At 37.7% G+C, this 24,558-nt stretch overlaps 1 protein-coding gene across 2 annotated transcripts in view; it reads right to left on the reverse strand.

Annotated features, from left to right (window-relative positions):
* The window catches only part of PRIM2 (DNA primase subunit 2), a 290,246-nt gene that overhangs the window by 82,493 nt on the left and 183,195 nt on the right, over positions 1-24,558 (reverse strand). For both annotated transcript variants that reach the window (XM_058661806.1, XM_058661814.1), the window contains exons 9-10: positions 23,569-23,641; positions 18,103-18,288 (exon numbers count right to left, since the gene is read on the reverse strand). In XM_058661806.1, coding sequence (XP_058517789.1) covers positions 18,103-18,288; positions 23,569-23,641 — 259 coding nt within the window. The remainder of the gene's footprint in view (positions 1-18,102; positions 18,289-23,568; positions 23,642-24,558) is intronic.

Raw genomic sequence — 24,558 nt, forward strand, 5'->3', positions numbered from 1 at the left:
ATATTGTACTTTTTCCTCACTCTTTTTATGGTCCTGAAAGACTTCCCTGCACTCCCCCCCCATTACAGGTTAACATAGCGTATTGAGGGTATAGTAGGTTTTACAGTTTTTCGATGTAGATCTTAAGTATTCTGACATTAATTGTTGGTTTATAGATTATATCGCATTATCTTATTGCATTGGATACAGGTTGTTAGAGATTGCACTAATATTACAATATACAGGTACTATCTTCCAAGTTGTCATCTTTTCATCTCAGATTAAGGCAAACATGTGGTATTTAACCATTTGGGATTGGTTCATTTCTTTTAGCATGATGGATTCCAGTCGGGCCCATTTGACCACAAAGAACTGCATTTCGTTTTTTTAATAGCTGAGTAGTATCCATAGAGTAGATGAACCATAGCTTTCTTAGCCAGTCTTCTGTTGATGGGCATTTTGGTTGCTTCCAGGTTTTTGAGATTGTAGATTGTGCTGCTATGAACATAGGTGTGCATGTTGGTTTCTTGTGTAGGAGATCTTTTGGATATATCCCTAGGAGTGCTATTGCTGGATCATATGGTATGTCGATTTTGAGTTGTTTGAATATTCTCCATACTGATTCCCATAGAGGCTGTACCAGTCTGCAGTCCCACCAGCAGTTGAGAAGGGTTCCCTTTTCCCCACAACCTCGCCAACAAGTGTTGGTGGTATTAAGTATGTGTGCCATCTTTACTGGAGTTAGGTGGTACCTCATTGTTGTCTTCATTTGAATTTCCCTTATTGCCACGGAACTTGAGCATTTTTTCATATGCTTGTTTGCCATTTGGGTTTGTTCTTTTGTGAAATGTCTGCCCATTTCCCGTGCCCATTTCTTGAGCAGTGTGTTTGTTCTGGTGTTTTGGTTTCTCTGGAGATCTTTGTATATTCTGGAGATCAGCCCTCTATCTCCTATGTAGTGTGCAAAGATCTTCTCAAAGATCTTCTCCCATTCTGTAGGTTGTTTTTTTACTTTGTTGATTGTTTCTCTAGCTGTACAGAAGCTTCTTAGTTTGATGAGGTCCCAATTGTTTATTTTGGTCCGATTTCTACTGCATTTGGAGTCCTTTTTAGGAAGTCAGGGCCTACTCCCAAGTGTTGCAGTGTGTTTCCAACATTTTCTTCCAAAAGTTTGAAGGTTTCTGGATGTAGGTTTAGGTCTTTTACCCATTTAGATTTGATCTTAGTGTATGGTGAGAGATGTGGGTCTATCTTTTTGTTTCTGCAGGCTATCAACCAGTTGTCCCAACAGCATTTATTGAACAGACCTTTCCATTTGCTTGGGTTGTTGTCAGTCTTTTTGTCAAAGATTAATTGACTGTATCTGTGTGGGTTTCCATCTGTTGTTTCTATTCTGTTCCACTGATCTTCCTCTCTATCTTTGTGCCAGTACCAGGCTGTTTTGATGACCACTGCCCTATAGTATGTCCATAGATCTGGTACTGTGATTCCCCCTGTAAAGTTCCTGTTCTTCAGAGTGGTTCTAGCTATTCGTGGTTTTTTGTGTTTCCAGATGAATCTGTGTATCATTTTTTCCAGTTCAATGAAGAATGCTGTGGGTAATTTGATTGGGATTGCATTGAATGTATATATTGCTTTTGGAAGTATAGACATTTTGATGATATTAATTTTGCCTATCCAGGAGCATGGGATGTTGCTCCATCTTTCAAGGTCTTGTTCTACTTGTTTTTTGAATTTTTTGTAATTTTCTTCATAAAGGTCTTCTACGCTTTTGGCTAAATTTATTCCCAGATATTTCATGCTTTTCTCTGTTATTTTGAATGGTAGCTTGTTGGTTAGATCTTTTTCCATCTTGCGGCCGTTTGCATACACTATGGCTGTTGATTTTTGTTCATTTATCTTGTATCCTGCCACTCTGCCAAATTCTCGTATGAGTTCTAGGAGTCTTTGTATTGAGTTTTTTGGTTCTTCTATGTAAAGAATCATGTCATCTGCGAATAGTGAAAGCTTGACTTTTTTATTTCCAATTTGGATCCTTTGATTTCTTTGTCTTGTCTTATGGCTTCTGCAAGTACCTCTAGGACTATATTGAATAGCAGTGGTGATAGTGGGCAGCCTTGTCTTGTTCCAGATCTCAGTGGGAAGGGATCCAGTTTTTCTACATTTAGTATGGTGCTGGCATTGGGTTTTTCATATATTGCTTTGATTATATTGTGGATTGTTCCTTCTATGCCTGCCCTGGTTAGGGTATTTAACATGCAGTGGTGTTGAATTTTGTCGAAGGCTTTTTCTGCATCTATTGATACTATTATACGGTTTTTGTTTTTCAGTTTTTGGATGTGATGTATCACATTTATGGATTTCCTTATGTTGAACCATCCCTGCATTCCCTGGATGAAACCTACTTGGTCTGGATGGATGATCTGTCTGATGTTTTTTTGTATTCTATTGGCTAGGATTTTGTTGAGAATCTTAGCATCAACATTCATCAGGGAGATCGGTTTGTAGTTTTCCTTCTCTGTTAATTCTCTATTCGGTTTGGGGATTAAGGTGATATTGGCTTCATAGAATGAGTTTGGAAGAGTTGCTTCCTTTTCTATTGTTTTGAAGAGCTTGTAAAGGATTGGGGTTAGCTCTGGTTGGAATGTTTTGTAGAATTCTGTGGTAAAACCATCTGGGCCTGGGCTTTTCTTTGTTGGGAGCTCTTTAATCACTGATTCTCTCTCTGATTCGGTAATGGGTTTATTCAGGTCTTCTGTTGCTTCTGGGGTGAGTTTTGGTAAGTGGTGGGAGTCTAGGAATCTTTCCATTTCCAGGTGGTTATTGGATTTGTTGGCGTATAGTTCTTTGTAATAATTTCTAATTATTTCCTTAGTGGTAGTAGTGTCTGTTGTTATGTTGCCTTTTTCATCTCTGATGCTGCTAACTCTTGCTTTGTCTTGTTTTTTCTTTGTCAATCAGGCCAGTGGGGTATCTATTTTGTTTATTCTCTCAAAGAACCAGCTTTTTGATTCATTTATTTTCTGAATGGTTTTTTTAAGTTCTTTCTGATTTAGTTCTTGTCTTGTTTTGATAATTTCTTGTTTCCTCTTGTTTGTGGCGTCCTTCTGCTGTTGCTTTTCCAGTGCCTGGAGGTGTGTGCTTAATTCCTGCATTTGTTGCCTTTCTTGGGCTTTGACATGTGCGCTAATTGCAATAAACTTACCACGTAACACTGCTTTGGCAGTGTCCCATAAGTTTTGGACTTTTGTATCTGGGTTTTCGTTGGTTTCCATAAATTTTTTGATCTCTTCTTTAATTTCTTCTCTGACCCATTGTTCGTTTAATAGCATATTGTTCAGCCTCCAGGAGTTTACGTGTTTCCTGGGAAGTTTTGAGTTTTTGATCTTCAGTTTCACTCCGTGATGGTCTGAGAAGGTACATGGTATGATTCTGATATTTTTGTAGTTAGTTAAACTTGCTTTGTGTCCTATTATGTGGTCTATCCTGGAGAAGGTGCCATGCACTGCTGAGAAGAAGGTGTAGTCTGTGACCTTAGGATGAAATATTCTATAGATGTCTACTAGGTCCAGTTGTTCTATTGTTTGTGTGAGTTCTGTGGCTTCTCTGTTGAGCTTTTGCTGCGTTGATCGATCTATTGGTGTTAGTGGGGTATTCAGATCTCCCAGAATTATCGTATGTTCATCTATGTCTCCCTTTAAGTCCAAAAGTAGTTGTTTCACGTAGCTGGGTGCATCCGGGCTAGGAGCATAAATGTTAAGAATGGCGATTGGTTCTTGTTGGATCCTCCCTTTCAAGAAGATGTAGCGCCCTTCCCTGTCCTTTTTGACGTTCGTTACTTTGAAGTCCGTATCATCTGAGAATAGGACTGCCACCCCAGCCTTTTTTTCTCGTCCATTGGCATGGAATATTTGTTTCCACCCTTTCACTTTTAGTTTCTTGAAGTTTCTTCTGGTTAGATGTGTTTCTTGCAAGCAGCATATAGTTGGGTCCTGATTTTTAACCCAGTCTGCTAATCGGTGCCTTTTGAGTGACGAATTTAAGCCATTTGTGTTGAGGGTTAATATTGAGAAATTATAATTTTGCCGTGCCATATGCCTGTGTTTTTGAGGTTGTTGGTGACTGATTGTTGTTTCTGTGGATGGACTTTATTGAGATCTCCCAGATTGCCATCCTTGCTTATGGCTTGCTTCCTTTTTCTCTGGGAGTAGCGCATTTCTAAGGAGATTTTGTAGAGTTGGTTTTGTGTTGGCATATTCTTCTAATTTCTCTTTGCTGTGGAAGTGTCTAGTTTCATTCTCGTATACAAATGAAATCTTTGCTGGGTAGAGTATTCTTGGTTGACAGTTGTTCTCTTTCAGTACTTGAAAGATTTTGTTCCACTCCCTTCTTGCCTAGAGCGTCTGTTCTGAAAAGTCGGCAGTGATTCTGATGGCCTGCCCCTAAATGTAAGCTTCTCTTTGGTTTGTGCTAACCTTAGGATTCTTTCTTTGTATTCATTGGAGGGTAACTTGATTACCACGTGTCTTGGGGAGGATCATTTTGGGTCAACTCTGTGGGGAGTCCTCTGGCCTTCCTGAATTTGGATTGGGTTCATTTTCCAGGTATTTTGGAAGTTTTCCTGCATAATTTCCTGAAGTACTGGTTGTATGCCTGTCTCTCTTTCCACTCCTTCTGGGAGCCCCATTATTCTGATATTTGACTTCTTGATGTTGTCGTTCATCTCCTGGATCATCTTGGTCGCTTTGTGTAGTTGTGACTCTAGTTGGTTAATAATCTGCCTGCTTTCATTCTGGGAATCTTCCAAGTCGGATATCCTGTCTTCTGCTGCTGTAATTCTGTTGGCTAAGCTCTCAACTTTGTGCTTCAAGTCTAGGATCTCGTTTTTGAATGATTTTGTTTCTGTGATTATGTGGTTTTTGAAATCTTTGAGCTCGTCCCATCGTTTTTCATTGTCTCTGAAGAGTTTTATAATTATTTTCTGAACTCCTTATCAGAGACGTCTTCAATTTCTTCATCTGTAATCTCTGCGATTGACCAGGCTTTATGGTGGCTCTTCGGGGTGGCGTTAGCTGTTTCTATGTCGCTAGTTCTCTTATTCCGTCCCATTTCTGAGGTTCAAGGTGTTGCTGGATTCTCACCCTTAACCTCTGCTGCCACCTAGTGGGTGGCCTGAGGCCTTGCTGACCTAGGTTTTTGTTTTCCTTCTGGGCCAGGGAGTTCTTGCTTTTTTTTTCCTTTCTGGGCTACAGGTTTCAGTGCGGTATTTGGTCGCAGTGTAGTTCCAACCCATGCACCTGGGCGCCTGGGTCTCGTTTCTTTGGGTTTTTGTGTGTTTTTGTTTGTTTGTTTGTTTGGTTGGTTGGTTTGGTTTGCTTTGTTTTTTTGTCTGAGACACGGGATCTGGCAGCCCCCGCTATGCCGCCTCTTTTGCCCTGACTGGGTTGGCCCCAAATTCAGACTAACTGTGATTTCGGGGATTTCACCCTTGGTGCGGCAGCCCCAGGCTACTGCGCCTCAGGGTCCTAGTGCCAGCCCGCTACCGTGGGTGTTTTGTTATGAGGGAGTGTGTGTTGGGTAACCGTCTCTGTCTTTGCCTGGGTTTCCCAAGGTTATTAATATCGCCACCAATGCTAGGGGTTTCAGCACTCCTGTAGTTTCTAGCCGCCACTAGGGGGGCTTTGTGCAAAGATTTCCTGCAGTTGCCTGTATTTACGCTGTTTAAAATTCCTGCCGGCCTTTCCCCTGCTGGGTTTGTAACTCACCCTTTTCCAGCTGCCCCGAGCCGCCAGGCGCTGCCTTGGTTTTTTTGTTGTTGTTGTTTTTGGTTGGTTCTCCAGGTTGGGTGGATCTTGTTGATTCTGCAGTGTCCTGGGAGGTTCGCACACCTGTTTATACTATTTTTAACTGTACTTGCTCCTTCTTCTGGCACTTTTTGGCCCTCTCTCTCTGCCTTCCCCCTTACATCAACCCTCCATTGTCAGCCATTTTTCTTCCAATCGCATTTATTTTTAACATGTTGGCTGCTCAATACTATGTCAATTAATTCCATAATGATGTCAATTGTTGCTAATGCTATGTTAGTGCTTTTATTTGATCGGGATGATACTCTGCTGGCTCTGCCATCAGACCAGAGAGGGTCTCCCGAATAAGTAGTTGGACTTGACTGGACTGTAAGATGTTGGACTCTATGCTCGGCATATGCTTGCAAAGAGGGAATCTCAACTGAACTTGAACTATGGTTAAGCAACAAGGTGGAGGAACCCACCATGGGGGGAGGGTGTGGGGAGGGGTGGGGAGAATCCCAGTTCCTACGAAATTACAACACAATGTAATTAATAAAATTAATAAAAAAAATAAACCCAGAAGTTTATGAAGAGATGAAAAGTTAAACAATATACACATACACATAATGAAATGCCAGTCATTAAAAAAAAAATTCCTGTCTTTTGCAACAAAATGGATGCAACTAGAAACCATAATGGGTTGTGATACAAGCCCCCACCCCCCTAAAATCAAGTATTGTATGTTTTCCCTGATCTGTGATAACTATTACAGAGTACAAAAAACGTAATCCATAGGAGAACTAACATTTTAAAAACTATTCTTTACAGCCTTTTTATAAACTCTTCAGAAACAAAAGCATTTTTCCTACTTTTTAGTTACTGAAATCTTCACCTAAGGGAATGTTAATCCTATAGTTGAGAAGTGAGCTGAAAGTATGCCACTGAAAATTTTTAGAAAAAAAAGGGGAGGGAGGAGGAGGGCAGGTGGGGAATGCAGGCAGCAGGAAGAGTAGAGAAGGAAGCATCACTATGCTTCTAAAACCATATTGTATGAGTTAGAACAGCCACATCATCATCAACAACAGCAACAACAAATTATTGCACCTTGAAAAAATAACACGCCACTGAGTAACCAAAACATGAGTGACAAAAAGGAAACACAGAAGTCTCTTGGGAAAAATGAGACTTCTGTGGCTTCTGTTCTAACTCATACTGGTTGTTGACCTTGTTTCATGGCTTCTCACTTATGGTAATGTGTAATGATGGAGTACTGGGGTTTATCATATGCAGGCGTGGGGGTACAATGGAACATGCATCCCTGCATCCAGACAAAAGATGGATTCCCAATGAAACTGTTGGTCATGTTTAGAATCAATAATTGCAAAAACTTGGAAGCAACCAGAAAATCCATCAACAGAAGACTGGATAAGAAAGCTATGGTTCATTTACTCCATGGAATACTACTTACTATTTAAAAAAAAATGTAATGCAGTTCTTTGTGGCCAAATGGGCCCAATTAGAAACCATTATGTTAAGGGAAATGAGCCAATCCCAAAAGGTTAGATACCACGTTTGCCTTAAGATGAAATTATGTCAATCCGAAAAATAGTACCTGTAAACTGTAATAGTATTTCAACCCCAAACAGCCTTATCTCATGTAATAAGATAGTGTGAAGTAACCAATGAACCAACAATCAATGTGAGTCAAACTGCTTATGATCTACATCAAAGAACTGTAAAACCTAATATACTTTTAAAACCCTTTGCTACTCAGAAATGGGGTGGGAGACCAGAGAAATCTTCCATCTCCTTAGAATGTGTAAGGAAGACGTGAAGTATAACCTATCAGGAACATAACAGGTTACTAATACACAACAGACTCGAATCAGCATTAGACAATAGTAAAACTACAAAGACATACAGGAGGAATCAAGAGCAATCCTGACAACCTCTTAACAGGAGGTCATACGCACAAAGTAGGGGGGGACCCCAGAGTGGAGCAGGTGGACAGGAGAAGGCTTGTATCCCAACCTTGGAGACTCCCAGATCTTCACCTAGGACTATCAGTACGGGCAACAAGGACTACATCACAACTACCAAGGAGACCACGGGGAATTGGAGTGCCTTCAGAGGCCAAGAACTCTGAGGTCATCCAGCCCCTTTTTGATCTACCACATGGGACGGAGGAAGCCCAAATCCTTCCTCACAGGATCCAAGCCATTGGAACAACAGCCAAAAGCCCTGAGTGTTCTGCAGAAACAGAAGAACGGTAAGCTTCCTTCGGGACTAGGAAGAAGAGCTTTCCCTGGTCCTTACTTAGTTCCAACTTTGGATCCCTACCCTCTCTTGCAACGACCATCAGGGTTGCTACGGAGCCCCCCACCCCAATACACAAACACAAACACACACACACACACACAAGAATATATAGAAAGAGAACAACAAGGAAAGCTTAGAACCAGACAGGAAACGGTCAGCATGGACTCACAACTACCTTACTAGATAGGACACAAAGATTAGTTACTCCTCACTAGTTATTGAAGATTTCTCTGCACACCCCTCCTAAAACGGTTCTTCAACTGTTAACATATGCCTTGTTATAAGCCAGTTTAGACTAACTTAAAATCTGCCAAATTCAGCAAAATTTGCTTCAACACTATAAACTACTATATACTAAAATGAAAATAGACACGAGATAGCTGAATAGTACCCTATAGCCATTTTAAGGTGTACAGTAGCCGGTTCTGTGTATAAATTCAAATTGAAATGTCAATGAAGTAGTCACAGGATGTGGTTAAGAACTTGCATTTTTAAACATATTTGTTACTCAATACCATGTCAATTAATTCCATAATGTTGTAAATTGTTGTTGATATTATGATTTTAATTGATCAGGATGATATTCTGCCAGATCTGCCTTCAGACCAGAGATGGTCTCCGCAAGAAACCATCGAATTTATCTGGACAATAAGATGCTGGATTCTATGCTTGCAATGAAAGAATCTTGACTGAATTTGACTGTAATACTGGACCAAGGTGGAAAAATCCACCATGGGGAGAGGGTATAGGGAGGGGTTGGGGGAATCCCAGAGCCTATGAAAGTGTCACATAATGCAATGTAACTAATAAAAAAAAAACCTGTATTGTAAAATATGTGAAATCTGTTCACTTTACAAGAAAGTAAAAAGATGCAAGCAATAAATTGCTAGTTCTTTCTCAAAAAAATAAAAATACATGATAAAGTTTTAAATCCTTATGTAGTTTTTTCACATGTATTTTATTTTATTTTTTTAAAGATTTATTTATTTTATTGGAAAGGAGATGTACAGAGAGGAGAGACAGAGAGGAAGATCTTACGTCCCATGATTCACTCCCCCAGGGGCTGCAACAGGCCGGTGCAGCCCTGATCCTAAGCCGGGAGCCAGGAACTTCTTTCTGGGTCCACCACGTGGGTACACGTTCCAAAGGCTTTGGAACGTCCTTGACTGCTTTCCCAGGCCACAAGCAGGGAGCTGGATGGGAAGTGGAGCTGCCAGGACCAGAACCGGCGCTCATATGGGATTCCAACAAGTTCAAGGCGAGGACCTTAACCATTACGCTATTGCGCCAGGCCCCACAACAAGTATTTTAAATAAACTTTTTGAGGCCCATTTATAAGAGCATGTTAAACAATCACCTGCTATGCTGGCATTCCATATCAGAGCCAAGGCTTGCATCTAGAAGGCTTTGCTTCCAATCCAGAACATGCCTGCTAAGCAATGGAAGATGATCCAAGTATTGAGACCCTTGCAACTCATATGGGAGACACAAATGGAGTTCTAAACAACTAGCTTTGGCCTAGCCCAGTTGTGGCTGTTGCAGCCATTTTGGGAATGAACCAGTGAATGGAAGCTCTCTCAATCTCTGTTACTCTGCCTTTGAAATAAACAACAACAAAAAACTTTAACAAACTATTTTCCACCAAAATCAACATTTCTTTCATTCCATTTACTATCACATTTTGCATTACCCTCATATCTGAGAGGCAATGAGGGGTAAACTGGAACTAACTACTCACAGATAGAGGCAGTTAGCTTTGAGTAGCCAACGTCCAGACTAATTTCCCCAAGAGCTAACAGACTCAACACTGAAAGTTATCAGAAATCAACTATCAATATTGCAACTGAAAGACTCTGCTAGAAATTATGTATATTTGCTATAATCTGGCAATGTAACAGGTTACTGACAAAACATATCTTTAAATCACAAATAGAAACATAAAAATTCACAAATAAGGGCTGAATTAATATCAGTACCTATATTTTTTTGAATTATTATTCAAGATTTATTTTATAGCAGGGTATGGTGGCACACTCAATCAATGCTCCATTTTGTGATGCTATCATCCCATATGGGCACCAGTTTGTATCCAAGCTGCTTTACTTCCAAATCAGCTCTCTGTTTATGATCTGGGAAAGCAGTGAAAATGACTCATGTCCTTGGTCCCTGCATCCACATGGGAGACCAGAAGAAGCTCCTGGGTTTTGGCTTCAGACTGACTCACCTTCAGCAACTGAAGCCATTTGAGAAGTAAACCAGAAAATGGAAGGTATCTCTTTTTCTCTCTCCTTCTCTCCTCTCTGTAAATCTGACTTTCAAATAAGAATAAAGAAATCTTTAAAAATGATTCATTTTATTTATTTGAAAGAGTGATAGAGAAAGGGAAACAAGAGGAAGATCAGCCATCTGCAACAGCCAGGTCTGGACCAAGCCTAAGTGAGGAGCCAGGAACTCCACCCTGGTCTCCTGTTTAATTCCCAGGCACATTAGTAGGAAGCTAGATTGGAAGTGGAGCAGCCTGGACCACACCAGCACTATGACTTGAGATGCCAGTGTCTCCTGCAGTGGTCTTAACCTGCCACACCATTCCAACTCCTACAATTACTATATTAGGAATAAGCTAATAACAAAATTGAACTTCTAGAAGGGCAGTGGTTCCAAATCTTTACTGCATATTAATTTCAACCAGATGTCTTAATAAACCACAAATTGTGAGCTCTGTCCTAAGAGCTGGATTCAAAGACTCTGCTTTCACAATACTTTCTTAAGTGATGCTAATGCTGGAGCCAGGTCTTAACAAGAACAAAAAAGTCAAAAGCCAAAGACAAAACCTAACGTGAACTACATTTCATATATTCACAGCTCGCAGACCACTATATTTAAACCAACTGTTAATAAAGTATGTTTGTTCTAAGACATGATGAAAGTGGAGTTTAAGGATAAAAGATTCTAAAACAGTGCTAAATATTCCTTGACCTCTTTACTGCAAGCTATATCAGCCCTTAAGAACAGCATCAGAGACAGGAATTTTAGTTTTATAAACTACACATGATCTATGTTGTACTTAATATCCAATAGGGCTGGCTTAAAATTTAAAAAAAAAAATGCATAGCAAGAGTGTAAGCAATCTGACTGAGAGGACACATTGCTTTGAATTTATTGGAAAGAATTACTCAGTTCAATTTAACTGTTAACTAAGCTAGTGGCTAAGGTGATTCAATATCAAGTTCCATGTGAAAGAATATTTTAGTGATCTGCCTTTTCATCCTTTAAATAGAAACCTGATTCATTTTATCTCTTGCACACAGAGTAAGGTTTTTATTTTTTCCTCATGTAAACTGGCATATGTAATTACAAGTAAGAAAAATATGTGCAAATCTTAACAATGATTAATTAAATGCACTTCGTTTGCACAAAGCATTGGTGCATATGTTTCAGGAATCTAAGCATTACCTAAGCAGTAAGACATTCAAACTTCTGAATATTCCTTGGAGAACTATTCATGTATCCAAAGAAGTATTTGGCAATCTAAGTACAATTTTCAAATGATTCAGCTTCCCACAGACAGGGTTAATTGAAAGGACTGCAAGACTTTCAATGTCATAAATATTCATACTCAGTAATAAACTATAACAAAAGCAGTTAAACTAGGATTTTTGTAGTAAAGTATACTACAAAATAATTAGCTTGTGACTAAATAATTTACAATAAAAAGTTCTCTAGGAAATGGATGTTCTTTTATTACTGAAATCTCTTGTCCTATACTACAACATGCATGTAAATGAAACAGTGTTCAAACAAACTCAGAAAGTAAAATTCAGGCAGAAATCTAGAAGCATGTAATTTTAAATTACAAGAAACCAAACCATTCCACCCCCAAACCAGCTAACAAAAATCTAAGTGAATGAATACAAGTAACAGAGGAAACATAAAATGCTTATAAATATGTTCTATAAAATCTATTATGGTGGGTCCGGCGGCATGGACTAGCAGCTGAAGTCCTCGCCTTGAACACGCCCCAGGATCCCATATGGGCGCCGGTTCTAATCCTGGCGGCCCCGCTTCCCATCCAGCTCCCTGCTTGTGGCCTGGGAAAGCAGTCGAGGATGGCCCAATGTTTTGGGTTCCTGCACCCGCGTGGGAGACCTGGAAGAAGTTCCTGGCTCCTGGCTTAGGATCGGCTCAGCTCCAGCCGTTGCAGCCACTGGGGGAGTGAATCATGGGACATGAGATCTTCCTCTCTGTCTCTCCTCCTCTGTGTATATCTGACTTTGTAATAAAAATAATGAATCTTAAAAAAAATCTATTATGAAAGAGTGGGCAGCATTTTGCCTACCTTCCCCTCATTCCTTGTTCACTGTGTATTCTTGGTCTTTGTAATCTCTGCTAATGCATGCCATTTATTTTCGTCAAATCTCAATTAAAGATTGATCTTCCTTAACATAACCTACCTTATTAACTTAATTATACTTTACTCTCTCATAATTTACTCCATTATCAGGTAAATTAATTCTTAAACAGCTGTTGGGGTTTTCTTAATCATTGTTGACCCATATCATCAGCATGCATATTTAGAGAGGACAAATCAATTTAAACCAAGTAGAACTAATTCATACTGTTTTGTTCAGAAAATCTTAGTAACAACCACATTGATTACGTAACTATAATATATTCAAAATGTGAAATTATGTATACCTAAATTCAGTTACCAATTGGCCCTATTCAGCTGATCTGATCCTAGTTGACTGCCACCAATTCACTCAAACCAGTTCCTATCAGCCCATTCATCAGTCAACCTGTGAGAGTTAGGTAAAAACAAACAACTAAAACAAAACAAATCCACAAAAGCCTCCAGGACTACCATGGCACCAATACTTTTTCTGTTCCAATCACCTGCAACCACTACTTCCTCAACAAGGAATTCCCTTCTTCCTCTGGCTATGCATTCCTATTCACTCCCTGATTCCAGGAGATCAGAAAGTATTCACTAATAAGGGCTTTGCCCTTTGTTATAGTATCTTCAGAATAGCACTTGTTTATAGTGAATGCTCAACAAAAATCCAATGAATGATCTACATCAATCATTAACAGATCTTCAACAAGGTCATGAAAAGTATATATTGAGAAAAACTGCATAATTTCAAATTTTTTCTAGCAAAATTATTTTAATTCTAATTTCCCATGAACTCTTTGAAGAACATTCGTGCACTTATCCATATACATATATTTATGTGCTCTTATGAAGAATATTTTATATTATAGGTATAGTATTTAAATACTTACAACCAAATACATAATGTATGACTGGACATTAAATCACATTAATAACTGATTAGCACTTTTTAAATAGCTCTATATCTTCCAATCTATATTTTGATTTCGTAAAATTACAAGTTTTACTAAATACAAGCTTTAGTAAAAACAGAAAACAACAAATTTGGTAGCAACTAAAATGACTGAATACTCTACAGATTATTAGAAATTCAGTTCTATTTAAAAAGAATAAAAGCATATTTTTTTCATGCCAAAGGCATAAATTTAAGGTTTTGATATGCCTACTATGTGGTCAGCAACAAATACATAAATTCTATGAAAATAAAATTTCCTTGTATTTGTTTATTAAATATACATACTATGAGTCAGGCATTGCTCTAGGTGCCTGAATATGTAGCTATAAACAAGAAAGACAAGATAATAAGATAGATAATATAATAGCTTATATTCTAATTGCAGGGCACAAACAATAAATGAATGAATCCACAATTAACGAGGTACCAGTAATTGCCAAAAATTTTCAGAACATAACAAATAACTGGGTGCTGTAAGAAGTAACACCTTTGTATATTAATTTCTTGGATGATACTGTATAGGATACATACTGGGGAATGTATGCTACTCTGAAAATAGTTTTAAAAGAAAAGCAACCCATGTAAGTTAGTGTTGAATAAATATTCTGTATTAGATGGTTTCTAAAATTTTAGATACACAGAGATGATGACATTCTGATAAGTAACAGTGAGTATTAGAAATTTGTATAAATCACATTACTATTCAAAAATGTTTACAACAGAAAATAACAATTTTGCGATCAATAATACAAAAAACTGCTTACCTTTAATACAACATGCTTAGAGTTGGATATTTTAAGATTTATATTCTGGATTATTTGTAAAAACACAAACACATACAGTTTCATACTGCTTTAAAGCATAGACAACAAATTCTCCTCCAACATTTAACAATAATCTTAGCTGAAAACATATATAAAAGTGGTCTGTGACATGTACAGGCAAGGGAAAATGGCAGGAAGACACAGACACTGATGAGGTGGCCAATTTAAGTAACACAGATTCGTATTATTTATTGCAAAGAGATCGGGAAAAAGAAATATTTGACTCTAGGCAACAGAGACAACTACTACAACTAGAAAGTATTGACACTATACCTTTCTCTGTTACTTCAAAAGTAATAGCCAAGCACCTATAATATTTACTCAGATATACATAGCAACAGAGTTCAAATAAATTAGTACAAGGAAGACATGCACAGAAAGACAAGAAAAGCACAGACATTATGACCACCTGGAAAAATAATAGTAAAGTATAATTCTGGTTGAAACTAAAAATGGTAACCAATTCTCCTGTCTTGCCTTTTCCTTTTTTTTTTTTTTGCACTGTCGGGAAACTAGTTCCTTGACAGAAGGTATTACACAAAACCATTCACCCTTCCAGCTCAATGCTACAGTCGTAAGATCAGAACACTATTAAAAAGCATCTAATACACAGAATTGATAGACACTCTATGAAATTATACTATTTTAGATTTCAACAATGGTATGTACCTCTTATAAGTATTAATGTATCACTTAACAAGTATATATAATCATTAAGTTAAAGAGAAGATAACATCTCAGGTTTTCATATTTCACTGCAAAAGTATGTAAGATATTAAGAAAAACATGAACATTTATGTGTAACAAAGAAATATCTGTCATAATAGCTTATGAATGTAACTTACAATCTTTTAGTCAAGATAATGTATTTGATGTAACCAATAAGCTAATAAAAATAGACTGGCATATGTTATGTAGAAAGCTAAAAAATTATTTATTGAATAAACGACTTTTACGCTACAAAGCTAAAATTCCATAAGAAAGCTTTAAGGAAATTATTGAAAGCTAAATACTGATGACATTGACACATAAACCATCCCACATGCACATAAACAAAAGATCAGTGAGCAAGTGTTCTTGCAGATACTCACGGACATAAGATAAATATAATAAATCACATACACACATAACACATTGTTGTTTCTCGGACAACCCTAATACATTACTGAGAATAAGTGTCAACATTAGCTGGCATAATGCAGTTTTCCCATCTCTCTTACTCAAGAGCACAAACGAGCTAAAATGCTCTTGAAATTTTTCTTTCTATTTCAACCACAGTCTAACTCTCCCCAGCCCACAAGCAATTATCTGCTTTGGCGGCTAATCTTATTCATCAACCTAACTGAATAGCAAAATGCCTACATGTTTGGTCAAACATTATTCTGGGTGTATTTGCAACTCATTTCTGGATGCAATTAACATTAAATTGGTAGTACATATCAAATTGTCCTCCTAAGCAGGCACCTGCCATTCAGCCATTTGAAGGCCTCCATAAATTAAAAAGGTGGGCCCTCAGTGAGTAAGCCGGCAGGCATTTTCTCCTAACTACCTTGAGCAGCGATTCACTGTGTCCCCTTGTTTGGACTGATATGCCTACTCTGTAACTCGTGCCTGCTGGCATTTGGACAGCAGCAATACTGTCCACTGGCTCACCTGGTTTTCAGACCTTCAGACTGACACTAGGACATGGCCATCAGCTCTTCTGGGTCTCTGGCTTGCCAAACACAAACCTTTGGAGGGTCAACCCCACAAACAAGTGATCCAATTATCTGTAATAACTCAGACATGCACACAGCTCCGTTCATCTGGAGAACCTTATAGTAGTCAATGTACTGAGTATATCAAATTTCTAACAATATATGATGATATCAATAGCAGAGCAAGATTCTCAAATAGCTTGATGTCATTTCATACCATACAGTAAATCTTTAAAACTCTACACTTTCATTACATGAATACATAAAAGAATTAATCATAATTATAATCAATGACATCCTCAAAATATTGGTTGTAATGACTCTCACAAGAGAGAGTCAATTAGACACAATCAAATAGCCAACAATGGGGATGATTAAACAAACTGTATCAAAGGATATATTATATACTCAATTTTAGGTAATTAGCTAAAATTATATTTTCAAAGACTAGTCAACATGGAACAATTATGATATGTCAACTTTTGAAGTGAGTAAAAACACAATGGGACAAAATTATCAAGAGTAGAAAGGGTAAAATAGCAACAATAATTTCAAAATACAGCAATGACAAGTAAATTCTAGTTTTTCATATTTTCTATAGTCAGAGTATGTTACTTTCAAAATAAGATATAATAACTGAACCTTAAAAAACACTATTAATTTTGTGTAAAAGTCCATAACAACTCATTTAAGAATAAATGACAATTATCAGTAACCTACCTTTCAAAACAAAATTTCAGAATCTACAAGTTATTTTATAATTATTATAAACACATATAAGCTGTTTTGATGAAGATTTATATATATATATTTGAAAGAGAAGCCTTTTGTCTGTTGGCACACACCCGAAACAGCTCTGCAGGTTGAAGTCAGGAATTAAGGAATCGATTTGATCTTCCACAAGAGTGACAAGGACCTAAGTACTTGATCCATCACTTACTGCCTTCCAGGGAGCATATCAATAGGAAGCTGGATCAAAAGCAAAGGCAGGACTCAATTCAGGCTGTCATCTGACAGGAAATGTGGACATCCCAGTGGGGGGCTCAACTGGCTGCGCCCTAATGCTCATCCTCAGATCTGGGCTTTTGAAAGAAGTATTTAGCTATAGACCTATCATGGATTCAACTGAACCGTGTTTTTCTAAATTCATCTGCTGAAGCTCAGCCCCCAAATACAATCATGTTTTGGAAGTAGGACACCTATCTACCTATGCATAGTTTTTCCATAGTATCCATTGTCTATGAACTTTTTGAAGACCACTCATACAACTAAGAAAGCAATTTTAGTTTTATATTTACTAAAAGTGATACCACAGGAAACAAGACTCCCTTCCAGGTTAATGTGTGGGCCAGCTCCATGCTAATGTGCACTGGAAAGCAGGGAAAGATGGACCAAGCACATAGACCCCTTCCACATATGTGGGAGACTCACATGGAGTTCTAGGCTCCAGGATTCAACCTGGACCAGCTCTGGCTACTGCAGCCATTTGGGGAAATAAAACTTAAAACATTTAAATAAACATTAAACTTCAAACATTTAATACGTGAGTTTCATTTTCTCTAAATTGTAAACACCTTGGTTTTTGAGAATTTTCAACAAATAATTTAGGAAATGTATTCAAATCCAAAACTCGGTTTTTCAGCTTCTTAAAAAGATGATTGGCAGCGTGGCCTAGTGGCTAAGGTCCTTGCCTTGATCCCATATGGCCGCTGGTTCTAATCCCGGCAGCTCCACTTCCTCTCTCTCTCTCTCCTCCTCTCAGTATATCTGACTTTGTAATGAAAATAAAATAAATCTTTTAAAAAAAAAAGATGATTTATCTATCTACTTATTTGAAAGGCAAAAAAAAAGGGTGAGGGAACAAGGAGGTAGGGGAAATTGATCTTCTATCTACTGCACACAACCCACAACAGCCAAGGCTGGATCAAAGCTGGGAGTTCAGAATCCAGGTCAGGTCTCCCACTCGGGTAGAAGAATCCAAATCACATTAGCCATCTCTGCTGACTCTCAGGATCTACACTGGCAGAAGCTGGAGTCAAGAGCCGGTGCTGGGCATCAAACCCAGGCACTATAGGATCAGAGAGCCTGACCCTGCTTCTCAAACACGAGACAACACACATGACACAACACTCTGATTTTTCACAATTACCTTGTCGGGGTCCATCTTTCCTTTGATAAATTCTTGCTTCCAGAATAGCAACGCCTGTTCCAACGTTAAACCAATGCCCTTCAGGAAGAGGCCGTACTGCATTCGCCCTCCATGACGAAGATGGTGATTTTCCCGTAAGGCTTTATGTAACTGGCGCATGCAAGGTGGGAATGACTTGGTAGAAAACTACAAGCGAAAAAAAATAAAATCTTTGTTGTATGTAACTCTTAAAAGAAGCCCTATAATATTTGGTATTACTGAAAATTCAGTCTAATCGGAAAAAGACTAAAATTGTAAGTAACTTACTGTGTCACTATGATTAGGAGTGAAATTTTTCTTAATATCTTTACATTGAATATATGTCAAAATTATATTATTCTGGATATTCTAAGTTACATAAAATACAAAATTTTAATTGTTACCCTTCTAAAAATCCATAGATTCATTTGAGTTGTCTGAAAAAATACAAAGAGATAGTATGTATCCAATTTCAACAAAGAAAATACATTGTGAAACTATGGTACATTCTCACAATAAAGATATTGACTTTGATATTCTCTTCTAATATTAAATGTCCCAGGTGGACCTAGTTCTGTGTGTACTTACTCATACTACATGTGTAGGTTAATGCAATTTCAAGTGCAAAACAGTTCCATCACCACAGGATCTCTCAGGTAGCCCTATAATAGCCACTCCCCACCTACTTCCTACCCCCCATATAGTTCCCTGTTTGTTTCTTGTCAATTACTCATCAGTTTTTCACTTGCATAATTTTTCTAATTTCAAAAATATTCTACAAATAGAATCATAAAGTAGATAATTTTTTTTATTCAGCACAATTCCTTCAAGACATATAGGATTGTATCTAAACTGATTTTTTTTGCTGTCAAATGTTATCCCATGGTACAGATGTACCACAATTTGTTTAACGACTTACTATTTTATTATTTATACTTGTGATTCTTTCCTCCAGTTTCAGGCTATCGCCTCAAACAAAGATATTACAAACATCCTTTTACAGGTTTATGAAAGCATACATTTTAATTTCCCTGAGATAAATGTTCAAAAGTAAAAATTTCGATTAACCAATGAACTTTTAAGATAATGAATAAAAAGTATTAAATACAAAATAGAACATAAAAAGACAAAATGGTTCTCTAAAGAAAAATTCAAATATATGTGTAAAGATACTAGTATTAAGAAAAGAAAAACATTTGTGCTTCCTTTAATGTCAAAACATGAACTATCACTGCCCACTTTTAATTCAGTGGTTTCACTTAATCTCAGTAGCACTCTCTGAAATCCTCAAGTACAGTTCAAGAACTAAATTCTCCTCACCCCAACTTGTCAGCAAATTTACGTTATAAGCAGAATTGCTACCCAGCTTTTTGGCTGAGATCAGGTGCCAACAAGCAAGAAGCAGTTCCTACAATGCCTGACTTCCCTGCTACCTCTTGTGACCATCGGCCTCTGTTCCTATTTATTTACTGTTTTAGAATAAAAATGGGGCTGAAACTGTGGCACAGTGGTTTAATCACGTGAGCTCAGCATGCCATTGTGCTCTAGTCTGAGCCCCGGCTGCTCTACTTCCAGTCCAGCTCCCTGCTACTGTCTCTGGGAAAGCAATGGAAGATGGTCCAGGTGCTTAGGTCTCTGCCACGTGGGAGACCTGGCTGGAGTTCTAGGTTCCTGGCTTCAGCTTGGCCCAGCTCTTGGTATTGCAAACCAATTGAGGGTTCAACCAGTGGATGGAAGATCTGTCTTTATCTTACTCTGTCTTTCAGATAAATAAATATTTTTAACATGTGAATAAAATGAAACTTTTTCCATTAATTAGGATGAGTAAAGGAAAAAGACACCATAAACATTATATTCATTATTATGCAAGTTTAAAAACAAATCACATAATGAGGCTCCAACAAGGGCATAAATCAAATACCATGGAAACACTGTAGGAGAAGCAGGGGCCACTAGTTTGTTACTGTGCCAATTATAAATTTATTGCCAGAGCCAGATGGATTATTCACTATCCCATGATCACAGACATATTTCTTACCTATCCACTTTTCTGAAACAGATAGCACTACCTGGTACATCCTTCCAATCTCACATCATACAATCAAAGCTGAATTGTTCTTCAAGACCCAATACAGGGGCCAGAATTGTGTTGCAGCAAGTTAAGCCACTGCCTGCAGTGCTGACATCCCATACTGAAGCACTGGTTTAAGACCCAACCGTTCTGTGTCTGATCCAACTTTCTCTACTAATGTGCCCCAGAACGCAGCAGAAGATGACTCAAGTTCTTGGACCCCTGCAACCCACGTGGGAGTCCCAGATGGAGTTCCAGTGTCCAGGTTTGATCTGGTCCAGCCAAGGCCACGGGGAGCCACTTGGCAAGTGAATAACATGGAAGATCTCTTTATGCTTCTGTATTGCCTAGTGTCTTTGTGCCTCTGTATTGTCTAGTTTCTCTGTCACTTTGTCCTTCAAATGAATAAGGTAATTTTCAAAAGCCCCAGTTCAGCTTGTTTCCCCCATCTTTATGTCTTAATTACATTTTACTCATTCAATCGTTACTTATTTACTAATTCAAATATTTATTGAATCTATAGTGAACAAAGAAGTGAAAAGTCCTGTCCTCAAAGAACTTATACTCTAACGGGAGGAAATACACATCATATTTGATCCCAAAAGTTCTGAAAGTAAAACATATATGGCATCAAGTGTGAATGAAGAAAGGTACTTTAATCTGGATAATCAGAGAAGCCTTGCTGAATTATTTATTATTTCAGCTCACATTTTAATTTTTCAAGTTGACTTCCAACTGAGTAAAGATGTAGAAGCACTGGTGCCATGAAAAAAAATTCCTGCAAAGGAATGAATGTGGTGTGCTAAGAGACAGCATAAGGTCCAAGTAGTTGCAGCATAGTCAGTGAGCCAGAATGGAGCAGAAGCAACAATTACAATGATGAGTACATATGGCTTTATAGGCCATAAAACGAGCTTGGATGTTAGCCTAGGTAGAAAAGAAACCTAATAGTGGGTTTTGACCAGAAGAGTAATATGAATTACAAAACAAAGAGAGATCTGCCTGTTACAGAGCCAACAGAGGGCAAAAATGGAAGCAGGAAAAACACTTAAGAGACTTTGGTAGTACTCCAAATAATGGAAATGGAAAAGCTAGAGTTCAGGGTTGGCCATAATGAGATGGAAAATACTGCAAACACAACAGATAAAAGATTACAAAGCCAGGATTTGGGATAAATTATCAACACAGACATGTCAGAGGCCAAGATGACTAGCAGGAATAGTGGTAGTGCAAAAGTTCACTAGCTGGGCGATAAAATCATCAGTAAATAGGGAGAGGGAAGCAACAAAAGGGCTATAATACAATCACAGGGATTTAAAGGAGTTGGAGCTCTGATAATGGAAGGAAGGTAGAGTAAGAAAGACTTTCACTCTGAAACCCTATTGGGTAAGAAGAACAAAGCAGCCTCTGCTGAAGATGCTCACAGAAGAAATCACATCATTAAAGGAGTTGGATTTCAGTCAGAACAATGGAATGGCAGCATTTGGAAAGGACACATGGAGGTCAATGAACATGAAAAAGACCTGATCCTGTGAGCATCAGGCAATATAAACATAGGAAACAAATCAACAAAACAACTGTATTACTTAATATGGGGTCCGACCACAGACTAACATGACGTGATCATCGTCTCAATACTTAGAAACATTATTTCACGAAATTATATGGCCCAATCATTATTTACTATGTTGTCTATCTTGCTCAAGCAGCCCATGAAGGTAGGAACATTTTCTGTTTTAGCCATCTCAGTGTCCACAGCCGTGCTGGTACAGAATGGATGAGCTCAGCATATTTTCAAATGAACTGATCAGTATATTTCTACGTACTTCTACAGCACTTAACCAGGTTTACATGTGCTTGTAAAAAGAAAGCATCTAGCTACATGTAGGAATAGAATCAATCATCAACCACTCACATAATATAAACATACATCATAGTAGGAAAGGTAGGAGAGGGAGTTTTGTGATGAAAACATGAGAAAAACAAAAAAAATTTCACATTTGCTTGCATAAGATAGGCAGGTCTATGGTTATTTTTAAATATACTAACTGCTAAGCACTTGATAATTTTTTGAAGGCAAACAGTATACTTATCATGGTCTCTAAAAATTCAGTTTCTCCCTAAGTAACCTTGTAATTCTTGTTTCCAAGCATTATAATATTGTTATAGTTTTTACAGTTTTACTCATTAGAAAGATAGTGTGACAGAGTGAATAAGGGAGCAAAATAGAGGGTGAGGGAGGGAGATAGAAAACAAAGAGAACATCTGTCAGCTGATTTATTCCGCACATGTTCCAAAGAGTCAGAGCAGGGCTAGGAGACGGAAAATCCATCCTGGTCTCTCATGAGGCAGGGGCAGAAATGCAAATACTTGGCCCATAATCTGCTGTCTTCCCATGCCCATTAGCAGGATATTTGATTGGAAACAAGCAGCTGAGACAGAAATCAGAATTCTATATGGAGATGTAAGCATCCCAAATGTTACTTAGCTTAATCAATGCAGCATAAGGCTAACTCCAATATCAATGTATTTTTGATTTATTGTAAATAAATTGCCACTTATCTAAACAAAGATTATTTATACTTGGTCTATTTTTTCTTTTGTAAATAGAATACAAATTCTATCATGTGCTAAACAGAAATCATACAAATTATAGCCAAATAAACTCATTGTACTACTAAATTACAAAGTGAAGTGAAGCTGAAATGAGCAATCCACTTATGGCAACCTCGGGATTCTGCAGCCCATGCTTAAAATAGAATGAGATCTATCCCTCAAGTTTATGCTAAGTTCAAACAAATAATACATCATAATGTCAATGTATTTGAAGTTAGGGCTGTTCAAGAGATATCGAAGGCTAAACGAGGGATTGAAGAGGAGACCCCTGCCCAGGGTGACTAGCATCCTCAGAAGAGCAGAAGAGGTATTTGGAATGCATGTACACAGTGGAAAACAATGTAAAGGCACAACAAGAAGGAATCTCAGTACAATCCTTCTGTCACCTTGATCTTGGACTTCTAGCCTCCAGAATATGAAAAAATAAATTTCTACTGTGTACAACCAATCTGTGATACTTCATTATGCAGACCAGACAAGTAAATACACATAGCATTTTCCAGTTCTCATTCTCACAAAGTATGGCAATAATACAATATAAACTCCATGAAGAATTCCCTCCAGGAGTAACTGATTAAATTATGTTTCTATATAACAGATAATTTTCTAATTTAGTTTTATTTTCTTCATGATTTAAAAGAAATCATTTACAAAGGACATGGGATTTTCTGCAAAAGTGACTGACAAATTATGATACAATATTCTCTTCCATTTCCTTCCTCAATGACTAAGGTCTAAGTTTAAAAGAACATGAAACTTACTGAATCAATTTGATCCAAGGAAATCTTCCCAGTATTCCCCTGTGTGTTATAATCTTGACCAGTGTAGGAATGACTGGGGGGGAAAAAAGACAAAATATTAAAACAGCACTTGTCAAATATGTTAGATTGCCTCAAATACAGTTTTTTAAAATTTCTCTATACAGAGGAAACAAACTTCAAATACTTAGTATACATAGTTTTAAGAACATACTACTTTCCATCCTACTTTCCCTCCATGTAACTACCGTCTTATCACCTTTGTTTTTTATTTTCCTTCTACTTTTTATGACATACTTTCAATTTGTTTTCAAATCAGAAGATTAGTACTTCACTTAAGAATGAAGTAGCAAGCAGAAAAATCACTATTAATAATATAAACAAGGGCTACAAACAATAATTAAATCTCAAAATGAAAATTTCACACATATACACTGCATTTTGTTGCTGTTGTATTCTGTACATAAGCTACCACAAACAAGAGAAAACATGATATCTGCCTTTGGAAGATTGAATAATTTCATTAAACATAAAGGTCTCCATTTTGTGGCAGAATACAATACAGACACCACCATTTATTTTATCTATCCAGGCATCAGTTGATGGGCACCTGGGTTGATTCCATATCTCAGCTCTTATGTGTTAAGCAGGTACAAACACAGAAGTACAGAAAACTCATACATACGGTAATTTCATTTCCACTGAGTAAATTTCGAGGCATGGGATGATTGAGTCAATTGACAGATCCATTTTCAGACTTCTGAGGCATTGCCACACTATCTTCCATAATGGTTGCACTAGTCTACATTTTACCAACATTAGATTAGGGTGTGTCTTCCCCTCCAAATTCTCACCAGCATTTGTTATTTTTTGATTCCTGGATGACAGCCATACAAACTGGAGTGAAGAGAAATCTTACTGTGGTTTTTATTTCTATTTCCCTGATGTTAGGGACCCAAGGCATTATTTCTCATCTGTCTGTTGGTCATCTGT

The sequence above is a fragment of the Ochotona princeps genome, chromosome 1, assembly GCF_030435755.1.
Source record: "Ochotona princeps isolate mOchPri1 chromosome 1, mOchPri1.hap1, whole genome shotgun sequence".
NCBI classification, from domain to species: domain Eukaryota; kingdom Metazoa; phylum Chordata; class Mammalia; order Lagomorpha; family Ochotonidae; genus Ochotona; species Ochotona princeps.